General features: G+C 42.4%; 1 protein-coding gene across 3 annotated transcripts; it reads right to left on the bottom strand.

The window, feature by feature from the left end:
• Positions 1-402: 402 nt before the first annotated feature.
• On the bottom strand, positions 403-12,756 carry RBM17 (RNA binding motif protein 17). 3 transcript variants are annotated; one of them, XM_069034416.1, is made up of 12 exons: positions 12,680-12,756; positions 11,338-11,478; positions 10,088-10,204; positions 9,076-9,242; positions 7,120-7,217; positions 6,542-6,598; positions 4,720-4,861; positions 3,608-3,759; positions 2,898-2,971; positions 2,458-2,556; positions 2,074-2,146; positions 403-1,930 (listed from the first exon to the last, which is right to left on the bottom strand). In XM_069034416.1, the coding sequence occupies exons 2-12, from the start codon at positions 11,458-11,460 to the stop codon at positions 1,827-1,829; spliced, it is 1,206 nt and encodes a 401-aa protein (XP_068890517.1). In that variant the 5' UTR covers positions 11,461-11,478; positions 12,680-12,756; the 3' UTR covers positions 403-1,826. The 3 variants fall into 3 exon arrangements, with proteins under 3 accessions (XP_068890517.1, XP_068890535.1, XP_068890528.1); XM_069034434.1 differs by having other exon boundaries at positions 7,120-7,214; XM_069034427.1 differs by lacking the exon at positions 12,680-12,756 and adding an exon at positions 11,870-11,887.
• Positions 12,757-13,660: the final 904 nt, after the last annotated feature.

The following is a 13,660-nucleotide window of genomic DNA, read 5'->3' as shown; positions in this document are numbered from 1 at the left end:
AGAGCCATAAATAAATCACATTGCTTGAAGACAAGTCAAATTTCAAGCTCAGATCAAACTAAATCTGTTACCAGTGGTTAAACTTTCTACAGCAACCACTCAGATTGAGTATTACAAGCAAGCCTATGCTAATTCATACCAGGCTCATCTCTTTGTTTTACTACACGGCAGCAAAGGCCTTGAAGTGTTGCTCAAAGAGAAAACAAAGAGCAGAAACAGGAACAGAATCTAGATTCTGTTTTTGCCCCAAGTCCTGTGGTTTTGGAGTCAGGCCTGTTCCTCACCTCTGCTGCAGCGAGGGTGCATTAGAGAAAGAGCCAACTCATGGTGCAGAAGTGGCCAGCTCTGAGGGAAGGCCTTGCACAACACAAGAGCAGAGTAAGGAAGCCAACACACAGCAGGTAAAATACCAGGTTTTTTTTAAAAATTCCGTTTTACAAGCAAATGTTTGTACAGAGGTTGGCGGAACACAAGCGGACAAAATAAGCAAAACACAAGACCCAAGGGTTTGTCATAGAAATCTGTGGCCAAAGCTCAACAAAAGGGCAATAACTGGAGATATTCACAGCGTTGAACTACAGGTCTATCCCCCCTCCCCCCAGTCCTTGTGTGTAACAGGAAGAAGACATCCAGCATCAGCTTTCCAACAGCTAAAATGCCCTCAGGGCTCCCAGGCATTTCAGTATCTGGACAATTCTGGGTGTAATGGGGCAGAGAGACAATTGCCACCATTGCAGACTCACCCCTTGCCAGCTCTTTGTCACATACTGTTCCCAAACGAAAAGCAAACATAAAACCAGGAGCAGAGAGCTGTGTACTGTTTTACATCAAGTTAAGAGTAGTAGTGTTTAGTAGTTTAGTTTGTCAACTCTTCAGATTTTCATAGAAGAACTTCCCTCCATGGCCACCTACTTTGAAAACTTCCACAGGCACTCCTTCCCAAAAGGAAAAAAAAGCATAACCCTGATGGTATTTGACCTCAGATATAGAAATATACACAGAAAGAGCAAATGCCAGGTTTGAAATGATTAAACAAAGTTAGTTGCCCATGTGTGAATTAGAAGAAGTGAGATTCTGACAGCTGGCCAGATACATGCAGGAGTTTCCTGTCTCCCTGCCTAATAAGCTGTATTCGGTTATCCCTGGATATTCCCAGCACAGACTGCCTGACAGCACAGAGCTCCTGCTAAGAGTCCATTAAACTCCTTTCTCTTTCTATTTCCCTGGATTAGACATGGATTTTCTTTTGATCTGAAGACAGACTCAATCCTTATTATTTTAGTCTCCATTCTGGCACAGAGGCATTGTCCTGGAGTCAGGAGAACAAACCAGCTGCAACTGTCCAATTACCCAAATCACTGGTGTGCAGAGATGAGGACTCAGGAGAACAAGGCTCTAACTCTAAGAGAGACCATCAGGGAAGAGAAGATCATAGCACACAGTCCTTGTCCAAAGCTTCACACTTATCGTGGATCCAGCACAGGGACTCCATGATGAAGCACCAGAACAAAGAAAGCAGGAATACAGACAAAGCATCTCCTCAGAAGTGGGTTTTCAACAGAGCAAAGTCATCTGAAAGCTCAAAAAAACCAGGATCCCCAGAGCAGTAAGCAGAAATGTGCAATTCAAAACCACACAGATGTGAATCTTACTTTCAAAGGGCTTTATATTACAAAAAAAACATAAGTCACAACGAATGTGTAAAATCCATTCAATGAGGCTTGTTTCCAGTTTGCTAGGAAAGCTACTTTTCTCTTCTTTATTCCCAGCCTACTGCTGAAAACGTGATTGCCAAAACAATGACACCTCGAGCTAGATTTTTAAAATCAAACTTGTTCCGCCAGATCCAGCACTCTGAACTTGTCCAGGTTGTAGAAACAAGCCTTCACCACTCTGCCTCCAAAATATCTTCCATTTAGATCCACAACAGCTGGAATTGAAACGAAGAGCAGATCAGCAAGCAGCAATTCAATAAAAGAAACATCTCTTCAACTAAACAGCCTGACCACTGACACTGTTTAATCTCTCTACAGAAGTTAACTGAGGTTCACAGGACACAATTTAGGATCCTACCTTTGATGGCAGATTCAACCCGTTCAAACTCTAAAAATATTCTTACAGCTTCATCATCAGGGGCACCAGGGATCTGAAACAAATCAAAAACCCCAAGCCACGAGTGATTAGAACAGCAGCAAAAATACTGTTTAACATTGCTCTTCACAAAGGCAGTGAAAAGAATGAAATAAAAAGATTCCAAAAGCACAATGCTCAGAGATTTTTGCCCAGTTCCTATTATTAGAAATTTGTATCTTACAGAAAATCCAGAATCCCAACACAGTAAAGGACCCTGAGAGATCTTCTATGTATGCAGCTTTAGGCAGTAACACACCAGTCATGAGGGACAAGTGCCCAGTTTACTTTCAGAGCAGCCAAAAAGAGAGACAGATTATTTCTTACCTCAAAGATGACACATTTCCCAACCTTGCCATATTTCTCACATTCCTCCTTAGTTTCAACTTCAAGGTCTTCATCCACCTCCCCAGCACCAACCATGTTCTGAAAGTCAAAGAATAAACCCAGCTCACTGGATGGAATCTGTGTAGGTGACTCTGTACACAAATCACAGATGCTCTGTGAACTGTGACTATGAATACTTTAAAAGCTTAAGAGCTACAGGAGGAGACAGTTCCCTGTCCCTAGGACAAGAGAACTGTACAATTTAAAGCAGTGCTGATTTAAAGTCACAGCTTGTACCCCAGGAAGTCACATCACTTCCCCAGAACACAAAACCCCACGTGGGTGCAGGCCAGAACCATTTGAACTGTGTAGAGTCTTGTATCAGGAACAGAGGTTTAAACATTCCAACACCAAGAGACGTTCCCTTACTCCCAACTCACCCTCAGTAAGACCACTTTAGTTGGGCATTTCAGTATCTCAGTCAAGGGGTTGGAATCCGCCTTCTTGCCTGTTTCTGTTTGAAGACAGAACAGTGAATCAGGGAATGATTTATGATTAAAGCTCAATCACGGACTTTTATCAGAATCTTATTGATCAAACAATGGAATAAAAGCCACAAAATGTAATTTCATATTGGTGAGGAACAGTTATTCACAACTTGTAGCTACTGAGAATGACAGTAAGCAGAAAAATCAATTCCAATGATGTGAATTAAGCAAGAACATTGACAATGTACTATTTCTTTGAGGAGAATAATTCATAAGTTCAGAATAATTCATAAGAACTAGAAGACTAAAAGTCTTCTGACTTCCATCACTTGTACTGAGAAGCCTGGATGTAGTCTCTAGATCAGACAAGAGCAGGGAAATGAGAGCAATGTCTATAGGACGTGAGAGGGAGGAAGCCATTGGGGCAGAGCAGGATCAGCCCTGGAAGTGAAGATGCTTCCCGACACTAAAGGAGGACAGCTGATGGAGGAAGGGGAGGATGAGCTAAAAAAAATGCATATGGGATCACTTTGCAAAAAGAGAAATTTCCACAAGAACAAATAGAAGTCATTTTTCCAACTCCAATGTTTTCAACAAGGACAGATGGTAAACAAAAACCCAGGAGCTTCATTTCTCACAGACTTGGTGCAGAACACAATTACCTTTCTCTGTAGATTCGCCAACAATGATCTTGCCACCCCTCTTGCTTGTTTTCTCTACTGACAGTGCTGTGCTGAGCCCCTGTTCATGTTTGCCCAGCCCCTGGCCCTCTCTGAAACCATACTTCTGCATGATTTTGTGAGCTACTGTCCCCCTGCAAAGAGAGAAAAAACAGCAGTTAGTAAAGGTTTCTTCCAGAAAACATTAACACTGCATTTCTGCTGAGTGCTCAAATATTCTACCTCCTAAAATCTCCTTACACAGGGGCAAAAAGCACAAGAGCTTCTACAAGTTACAAGGTTTTTTTTTAAGCAAAAGGCTAAAAAGTCTGGCTATGTAATGCTGAAAGGTTAAAACACTAAGGGACAGAATAAATAGCCAATTGTGTGGTCAAAGTGAGGCAGGTTAGGTCAGATTTTTAGCCCTTTCTTCAATGAAGTGAAGGTTCCATGGTACTGCTAACTAGAGGTGGCAACAATGCACAAGCTGGTCCAACAGTACCAAGTTTGATTATCTTTTTCTGGACAATTAAAAAACCCCCACGAAATCCAAAAATGAGGTCTCTGAGCTGTTTTTAGCTATAGACTCATCTTCACTTTGTTTCCACAGTAGTAACACAAGCATCACATACAAGGCAGGACAGTAAATGGGCAGATTTGCAGCCACAGCTGCTACATTCATGCAAATACACTCCTGAATTTTTGAACAAAGCACAGCTGAAATGATTTGAAATACCAGTTTGCTGGTATGCAGCAAATTTAAGACAAAGCTGGAAAAGAAACCTAGAAGAACCAATGTGCCACCTGTGTTTTCAAGTATACTGCATTGCTTGGCTTGGCCAAATACAGGCCATAAACACTATTCTGGAGTCTGGCTTAAAAACACAGCCTTGAATGCAACCACCTCAGATGTGTTTCCCTCAATCCAGTCAATCCTGGATTTTTCCAGGATACACATTTTTTCTGTATCCTGCCAGTTTGGACTCTCTGAACTCAGGCTAACCACATACATGCAATGGGTTGTGCTCTTCTCTCCTGACAAACTGTTTCAGCTTTTGGTTTCCACCACCTTCCAATGCTTTTTCCCACAAAATGTGCAGAGGTCACTCATTTACCCCATGTTGGCGAGGAAGGAGTTGCTGGGTCCTGTGGGGGAACGAGGTCTCTCTGGCTCATCATACACTGGAGGGGGAATTGCTGCTTTGGAAGAAGGTGCCCGAGGTCTCGACTCCTCCTCATATGGGAATGATGCTACAGCTGCAGAAAACAAACACACTTGGGGTTTTTCCAATAAAATTTTAACAAACTATGAAAAAAGTCCTCCATATAAATCCAAATCAGAAGTATGTTTCCTTTGCATGTGTTGTTTTAACATCCCCTCACCTCTCTCTCTCAGAAACAAGATCTGAGTTATTCTGGATTTTCCTCAATGGATATAGATTCCCACAGCTCTATAATGCATTTCTTAACCTCTTATTAAATGGATAAAATAAACATTAAGAGGCCACCTGCATTACAATGAGATTATCCAGAGGACAAACTCCCATTCATCAGGAACAGAATTATGACAAAAAAAGGATCAATGCACACAACTCAAGGCCCAAGGACTGTAATAAAAATACACTGCACATTTGCAGAGAAGAGAAACCAGTCTATTAAAAAAAAATGAATGCAACTCATCTCACTGGGAATTTCTGAACTGCAGCTCTTCCTGGGGATGGATCTGGATATCTCAATTATACGGGATGGATTATTAAACCACCTTCCACTGACAAGTCAAATGGCAAAATTAAAAAAAAAAACAAACCTATAGAAACCCTAGAAAAATAAGTAAATCACTTTTGAAAAGACTTATGGACTTCGATGAGACTGACTTAATTTCAGAGTATTTTCTTCTATACTAGCTTTTGTATCTTATCAAATAAAAGGTCAGATGTGAAGTTTGGGGATGTCATATGAAGAAAACCAATCCCTATTTAAACAGCAAATGGACTGGACACTGGGACCAACCAATATTTTCTTGTTTTCTTCCAGCCTGGATTTGAGCATCAAGTAAGAAGCCATATAAAGGTTTCTTTAAAATGTGACCATGTCACATTTTAAAAGCTCTCCCCATAAGGATATTTCTACTATTTCCAGTCTCTATTTACTTTTCCTTGACACCACTCAATTGCTCTTCATTATTTACTCAAAACAATGTCTTTCTGTTTTGAATGTTTACTCACATCACACGCTTTCACTGCTGTTTAATTCACTTAAGCTGTGGGTTTTTTTTTACATTTCAGTATTCTCATAAATACAATGAGAACTCCCAAAGGAATGTTTGTGTGCATAAGAATCTTCTCATTATTTTTTAAAGTAGACAATATACAGATAATTATTCCAATTTTAAAATTTAAAACAGGTAGGCACGGAAAAAAAAAAGGGAAGCAAGATGATGCCATCTCGTGGACAACTAAGATCCTCACACCACCACTGCACACAAACCTCTTCAGCTAAACTGTACCCCTGAAAAACTTACAAAATTCTGTCTGTAGTGCATAACTCGTTCAGAAAAGACATTCACTAAGTACCTCCTAAAGGAAAGAGCAATGGAAAAATTCCCCCTCCACACTGTGGAGGTTTCTACTCTATCCAGAGAAACCTGCCTGTGACATTTATTCTTTCACATCAGAAGTGAGTAGCTGCACATGGTGGTAAGAGCCCAGTTTGCCAAACCACTTGTCCAGCAATACAGAAAGAATCCTTCAGAACAGAGATGTGAAGCAAGGCAGCATCACAGGTCCCCCACAGCCTCCCCACAACAACAAAGAACTTGTTCATGTACTGCTGCTACAAAAAACTCCAATGGGAAAAGCAGGAGGACTTAACCAAACAGAAAGTTGAGTGAGAAATTAACACTGCTGGGTTTAGAGGAAAGGATTTTGGAGCACTCACGTTCTTTGTCCTTCTCAACGAGAGAAGTGGGTGGTGCAATGGCAGCTCCTCCCATACCTATGAGCAAAATGGAACACAACACATTTGGAGGATATCACAACAAACCTGATTTATTTACTGTAACTTTGTTGCTGAAAGAGAGTAAAGCTTAATTTTGCTTATGCAATGACTATTTCTGATCCACATCACCTGACAAGCTCTAAGGGCACTGAAGTAACAAATGCAGGAATGAAAACCTGCAACAGTGAAAACTCAACAGTGATTCTCACAGCCTGATTTTATGTCATGCCTCACCCCTTCCTTGGAACCTGCACCATGCAGAAACTTACAAGTATCTACAAACTAAGGCAAATAGAGGTATTTTCACAAATAACTTGGCTGCCATCTACCTCCATGGAAAAATAGCAGTCTTCTGGATTATACAATGTTGTAATAAAATGCCAAATTAATTCTAAAGGCTGAGAATTAACAGTACTCATGTGAGGACAGAGAAATACAGAATCCATGCAACAGGACTCTGAATCCCCCTCCCTCTTTTTCTCCTCTTTCCACACCAAAACCATAAGCAGTTCCCTTACTTCTTTTCCGTCTCTCCCTTTCATAATCTTCATCTTCATCAGAATCTGGATCTGGTCTCCTTGAAAACCCACTGGCTTCGTGTCTGTCTTTACGCCTTCTAGGAGACACAGCAAGTTAGGATGAGAAACCATGGAAGTCAACTCTCTGCATTTATTTGTGATCCCACCTTTGCAGGGTGAATTATTCTGCTCCATCCAACCAACATTTAACACATTTCCCATGAAAGTGCAAGTAAGCACCTTCACCATTTGTTTTTTTGCTTTTATCCTCATGGGGCATTTTTGGTAAAACAGAAGATGGATCTAAACCAAGATCATTTTTCACTTTCAAGTCAGCCAAGAAGAATGTATGGAAAGGAGGAAGCACCTGAATAAATCTTGTCCAAAGAGGCCAGAGTGACTGAATGACTGCAGTGGAACAGGTGTTGGATGGAGCAGAGAGCAAGTAACAGACATTAATTGATCACCCTGCTTTGCACAGAATCCCTTTTATATTTCCCATCACAGGCTATACAGAGTAATATGATTTACTCAATTAAAAAAAATCCTCATGCTTAAACATCAGATTTTTGAGAAGTTTAATTAAAATAAGATTCAGGCATAACTTTTAATGTGAAGTAAGGAATGCTTCACGATTTGTTTGCACTTCAGCTGTTATCTAATGTGATCAGGAAATTACTCATTTTAATACTTTACAACAAAAAGGAAAAGCACTTTTCCTCAAAAGTTAAGAGGTGCATAAATCAGATCTTACTCCTAGCACACCCACCAAAACTGTGCTATAGGATGCTAAAAACAGCTCTACTGTGGAACCACACAGAACTTCTGAATCTATACACTCTGAAATCAAAACAAATGTACAGCCTAATATCCCAAAAAGCACACATCTGACGCAGGTTTGGCTGAGATTATTTCCCCCAGTTTGAAATCAGAATGTATTATTTGTTTATCACTTCTTTTCTCTAATGTTTGTATGTATAGACTCTTGGCCCACACACAAGTACAAATATGACTAAAGAGCAATCAGTGCTGAAACTGTGGGAATGACATCCCAGATTCCTGAGGTTTTGCATGCCAGTAGGACAGAGCCTCAGGCATTCCTTCTCCATCAAAACAACAAAGATATATCCAAGAGAAGACAGAGAAGTCCCAATGACTAGAAATAATAATTTCCACAATCTAAACAGGGCAGCAGAACTGTAATTCCAGACTTCAGGTGATTCATACTGCAATGAAGACAACTTATTCACTTCACTTAAAATGAGTGAATGTAATCTTCTGCCTGGCTGGCACCACTTACAACAATCAGATACTGAGTCTGCATTCAACTTCCTTAACGTGATTACAGAGATTTCTTATTTCAGGGAAAGGGCATTAAAAATAAAGTAGTATTTTCTTTTCTCCAGACACAATAGAGTATTAAACACATAATTAACGTATTAAACAGAGTATTAAAAAAGGAAATGCAACTATGCCTCTCAAAGGCTGTGCTAGCCACATGTAAAACTGAATGCATTCATGGCTCAGTTTGTAGTCTTTAGAAGCAAAAAGGATGGCTCATCGCTGAGTGTTAGAAAGGTTTTTCTGTAGGCAGGTGCCACTGACAACAAATACTCTAAAACACCTGCAAGGTGAAAGTCTGATAATGATGCAAGAAGTACCTAAATATTGCTGCTATTATTGAAACAAAGTAAATTCAGAATAATTTTAACAAGGGTCTTTCCTGCCAAAGAGGCTGCAAAGCTGATAGTTCTTATTGTTTTTGCACTGTTAGGTGATTTTTACCAAGGGCATTAAAACACATTAATTAAAACACTGCACTTGTTTCTACAAGCACGCAGTATTTACAAAACCTCTACGAATTTCCCTGAAAGTAGAGCGATAAAATGAAACAAATTGACATGTCTATTCTTTACATAAGAGTCAATATGTCAGGAGTTCAAACAAAAGCCTTACTTTTCTCTCTCTTCAATCTCCTTTTGTCTCTCCAGCTCCCGCTGCCGCTGTCGTTCCTCTCTCTGACGTTTCACCACTTTTTCGTAGTCATTTGGGAACATGGGATCATACTCATCTGCCAGGGGAATCAACACATCTCCTGCAGAAAAACCACTGGGGACAGGATCCTGGGGGGAAAAAAAAAAAGAAAAAGGAGTTTTTTCAGCTGAGATCTGAAAACAACACTCAGTTGGAAAGCAAAAATGTAACACTTCTGATTCCTGACTTCTGTAATGTCAGGTAATATCCTAATCCCACTGGTACTAGAAGAAATCTTGGCTTTACTTAAAACTAGCATTTCATCCAGTTTCTCATTATCTCAAATTTTCCCATGAAGAAAGAACCACCCCCTCCCCTTGTCAAATGCAAAGCAGGAGCAAATCAGCACGGACAAGAATTTTCAAACCCCATTAATGCATTATTAGAAGCTTTATGGCATCTTGCTGCTGCAACCATCTGCCAGGGTCCTCCCACACAATCTCATCAGGCTTTTTTATCAGCTGCTATTAATACAGTACCAACAGAGGCACACAGACTGTTCTTCTCTAATCTGAAAGAACCATTTCAGAACTTTTTCTTCGAAAAAGCTGCAGGGACAAACTTTCTCTTGATTCCTTACCATGAGAAATCCATTTAAAAGGTTAGGTGGCTTTCATTTATTTTTCAGTTGATTGTTATACAGGTCCAGTTCCAACAGTGATGCAATCACAATTACAGTCATTATTTAGCTGCCCAAATTGCTATCTTGCTAAGTAGTTTGAAGCTGTCTGGGATTCTAAGAACACTGTTTTATAACCACACATTAACCGTGGTAATTCCATGCTGTACCACATGGAAGTCTCTATAAAGTTGAAATGTTACTTATAAGCAGAGGAAAACATTCTCAGAAAACAATCACTTTTTTGACCACTAGGAAACATTTATTTCCCAAAACATTTGTTAACAGCTGGACTTTTAGCCACCCTGGTCTTACCTTTAGCCCAGCTGCTACATGAGGGGGTGTGTCCACTATCTGTCTCTCATCAGAGGAGCTGCCTCGTTTCAGGTCAATCACTGGAGCAAGGACTGTAGTTTGTTTTGTTCTCTGACTCTGCAAAAATCACCAAAACACACAATGTCTAAAAAAGATAATACAGTTTTCTAAAAATGAGCTTGCTTGATACATTGATTGCAGTGGTAGATGAATGGTCCTGGGTTTTCACTGGGACCAGGAACACCATTAGAAATTCATACAACCTCTTCAGGTGAGTTTGAACTGAGTTAGTTTTTAAGAGGTTCAGACTTATTCCAAAGATCTACTGTTCTTCCCATTTATCATCAGATAAAATATTTTCATCTATTCTGAACTTGAGTTTTCTAATCCTATCCTATTCTTCTGTGAGGCTATGGATACACTGCACATCAGTTACACGGACAAAGAATAGAACTAATATAGCAATCAGTACGTTTCATCCATGCAGTTTGTTCCAAGGATCAACTAAATCCTGCCCCCAATTTCAGCAGCACAAATCAGGAGCAATTCCAGGGAAAAAAAATGCTGTGCCTACTTAAGTATTTGGCATCAGTGCTACTGCTTCTTTTTTAATTAAGTAATCCCTCTAGAGAACCTACACACCCCACAGAGCACTCCTGTCCTGCCTGAACCAAAATATCAACACTGCTCAAAGAAAAAGGGTGAAATAAAAAGCAGCAGCAATAAAAAGAGAAAATAGCTCTGTCACAGTCTAAAAAGAATTAGCTTGTACTCCTCCCTTTCATCTACTCTGAGAACACTTGCTGTAAAAATTTCTAATACATAATGATTTGCAGGTTAGCACCAAGAGCCTTTTAAGTAACAACCATAAAATGATGCAAATGTGTAAGTAATAAATCACAGTGTGACCCCTACTTACATTAAAAAAAAAAAATTAAAGAGCTGAATTTCATTATCTTTAAAGCTAAACTTGAGGATCAGCTTTCAGCTCTGCTTGTTAAAAACTCTGAGGTTTGCAGCACATACATCAGTGCTTCCTTCAATTTTAATTTTGCAACACTCCCTCTAAGACACATCAAGAAAAATGCATCTTCCCTTTTCCCCCCTCAGCTTTGCCAGGTTCTTTGCTACAAACTCATAGACAACTCCCAGCAAATTACCCCAAAGTGGTATTCTGAGGTCACAAACACAATGCACTGAACATAAAAGAAGTCTGAAAAACAGAAAGCAAAACCACAAAGGGACTGTACCTTTGCTTGTGTGAGAGCTGCTTTCTTCACCTGCAACTGAGACTGCAGCAGTTTGAAATTCTTGGACCAGCCTTCTGTTTTGGAATCACTGGTCTCAACCCCCAAGTCATCGTAAAGTGACATTTTCTCTTCAATTTAAAACTGAAAGACAAAAGGGAAAAAAAACTCCAGATGACACAACAAACCTATTTCCAGGTTATTTGCTAATGGCTTGCATGTATAGGTACAATATATTTTATTTTACTTTTCCTGAAGGCATAGAAAATTGACCTTTTTCTGGCTAGTGGCAAGTACATATAACCAGAGCAAAGCTGTATAAAAGTAACAGTTTGAAAGGTAATGAAAACTGTTCAAGAATTAATTTCTTCCCACAGTATATGAACAATTAGGGCTCAACAGAATGGAGTTTACTGAAACAAAGAACTAGGAGATTTTGAAGATTATTAAACATCTGGCCTCGGGATGAAACACAGCAGGGGTTATAAAGGCACAGATTCACAGGAAGAGGACAGGGCACTGTAGGAATTCCCACCTATCACAGAGAAGTTGGATTTAGGCAGCAGGAGTGATGCTGTCCAGAGGGAGACAGGATGCACTGGGGGATCACAGAATCAATCAAGTTGGAAAAGACCTCTGAGATAATCAAGTCCAACCTCTGGCTGAAGACAACCTTGTCACCCAGACCAGAGCACTCAGTGCCACATCCAATGGTTCCTTGGACATCTCCAGGGATGGGGACTTCACCACCTCCCTGGGCAGCCTGTTCCAATGCCTAGCCACCCTTTCCATTAAGAAATTCTTCCTAATGGCCAGCCTGAACCTCCCCGGGCGCAGCTTTATGCCATTTCCTATTGTCCTGTCGCTTGTTACCTGTAAGCAGACCCGACCCCCCACCCGGCTGCCCCCTCCTGCCAGGCAGTTGTGGAGAACGACAAGATCCCCCCGAGCCTCCTTTTCTCCAGGCTGAGCCCCCCCAGCCACTCCTCCTCAGACTTGTTCTCCAGACCCTTCCCCAGCTCCGCTGCCCTTCCGCGGACAATGTATGGATGTACGGATGAATGCAGGAAGGGCGCTGTCACCACGAGGAAGGGACAAGGGAGCGAGGCACAGGGGCCGTCCCCACGATAAAAGCAAGGATGGGCTGCGACCTCCGTCGATCTGGGGACAGAGGGGGCGAAACAGGCCCTGACGTCCCCCGCCACCTTCCACACAGGCCCAAACACCACCGAGGAGCCGCTGAGCGTGGGACACCCGCCCCGCCCGGCCCTCCCACACGCCGCGGGGCCCGGAGCCGCCTCCCCACACGTTCGGGGCCGGGCCCGGGCCCGGAGCCGCCGCTCACCCGTCCCGGCGCCGCCGCCGCCGCCATGAGCCGGCGCTGAGGACGCCGGGAATGGCCGCGCCTGCGCACTGCGCCCCGCGCCGCCGCCGCGCCAGCGCCCCCCTGCGGTGGGAGGGGGGAGCGGCACGCCCGCCATTCCCACCCCTCACGGCCTCCCCGGTACGCACCAGTACGGGACTGGGAGGGCGGCATAGCCGCTCCCGGAGACTGCGAGATGCGGGAGGGAGTGGAGCAGCCGGTTGGAGTGCTGCCCCCGCCTCTGCTGCCCTCCCAGTCGCGAAGAAGCTGCCTACCCAAAGAAGACGAAGCCCCGCTTCCTTCGGGCTCTCACAGCGCGCGTCGAGTGTAATCTGCGCTCTGAGCTTTTATGGAATCAGAGGATCCCTGAGCCACGGAGAGCGTCCGAAGGAGGCCACGGGGATGGGGAAGGGTCTGGAGGGGAAGCCCTGAGGAGCACTTGGGTCGTGCAGCGGGAGGAGGCTGAGGGGGGAGCTCAGGGGGGTCTTCAGCATGGCCCCGGGAGCAGGAGGGCAGGCACTCATCTCTGTGGTGACAGGAACCGAGGGCACGGCTGTGTTTATGCCCAACACTCTTTTCCCTGTTCTATACTGTGTTCCCTGTTTTCTATACCGCGTTTCCAACTCCTTAAGAAATCTCTGGTAGCTTATTCAATGAGTAACCCGTGTCCATGGGCATTCAGCGTTCCCAGTTACGTGCCAAGGGTGCCTGTGATTTTGGGGAAAAAAATGGAGACAATATGAGGCTTTTGTGAGTTTGACAACACACATGTACTGAGGAAGTTAGAAAGAAAGAAAACTTATTTCTCATCAAGTGTATTTTAAACATCCCTGTCTATTACTCTGACATGTTTGCTGCCATTTTACTGTGCCATCACTGCCACTGACATCACTGGTTAATTGTTATTGCAAAATATTTGGCTTTTAAAAGGACTTACTGAATTATGTCACTTGGGCTCGAAGT

Source organism: Aphelocoma coerulescens, chromosome 1A (genome assembly GCF_041296385.1).
Source record: "Aphelocoma coerulescens isolate FSJ_1873_10779 chromosome 1A, UR_Acoe_1.0, whole genome shotgun sequence".
In the NCBI taxonomy this organism is placed as follows: Eukaryota; Metazoa; Chordata; class Aves; order Passeriformes; family Corvidae; genus Aphelocoma; species Aphelocoma coerulescens.
Note: the sequence above shows the minus strand (reverse complement) of the source record. Positions and strands in the feature narration are given on the sequence as shown.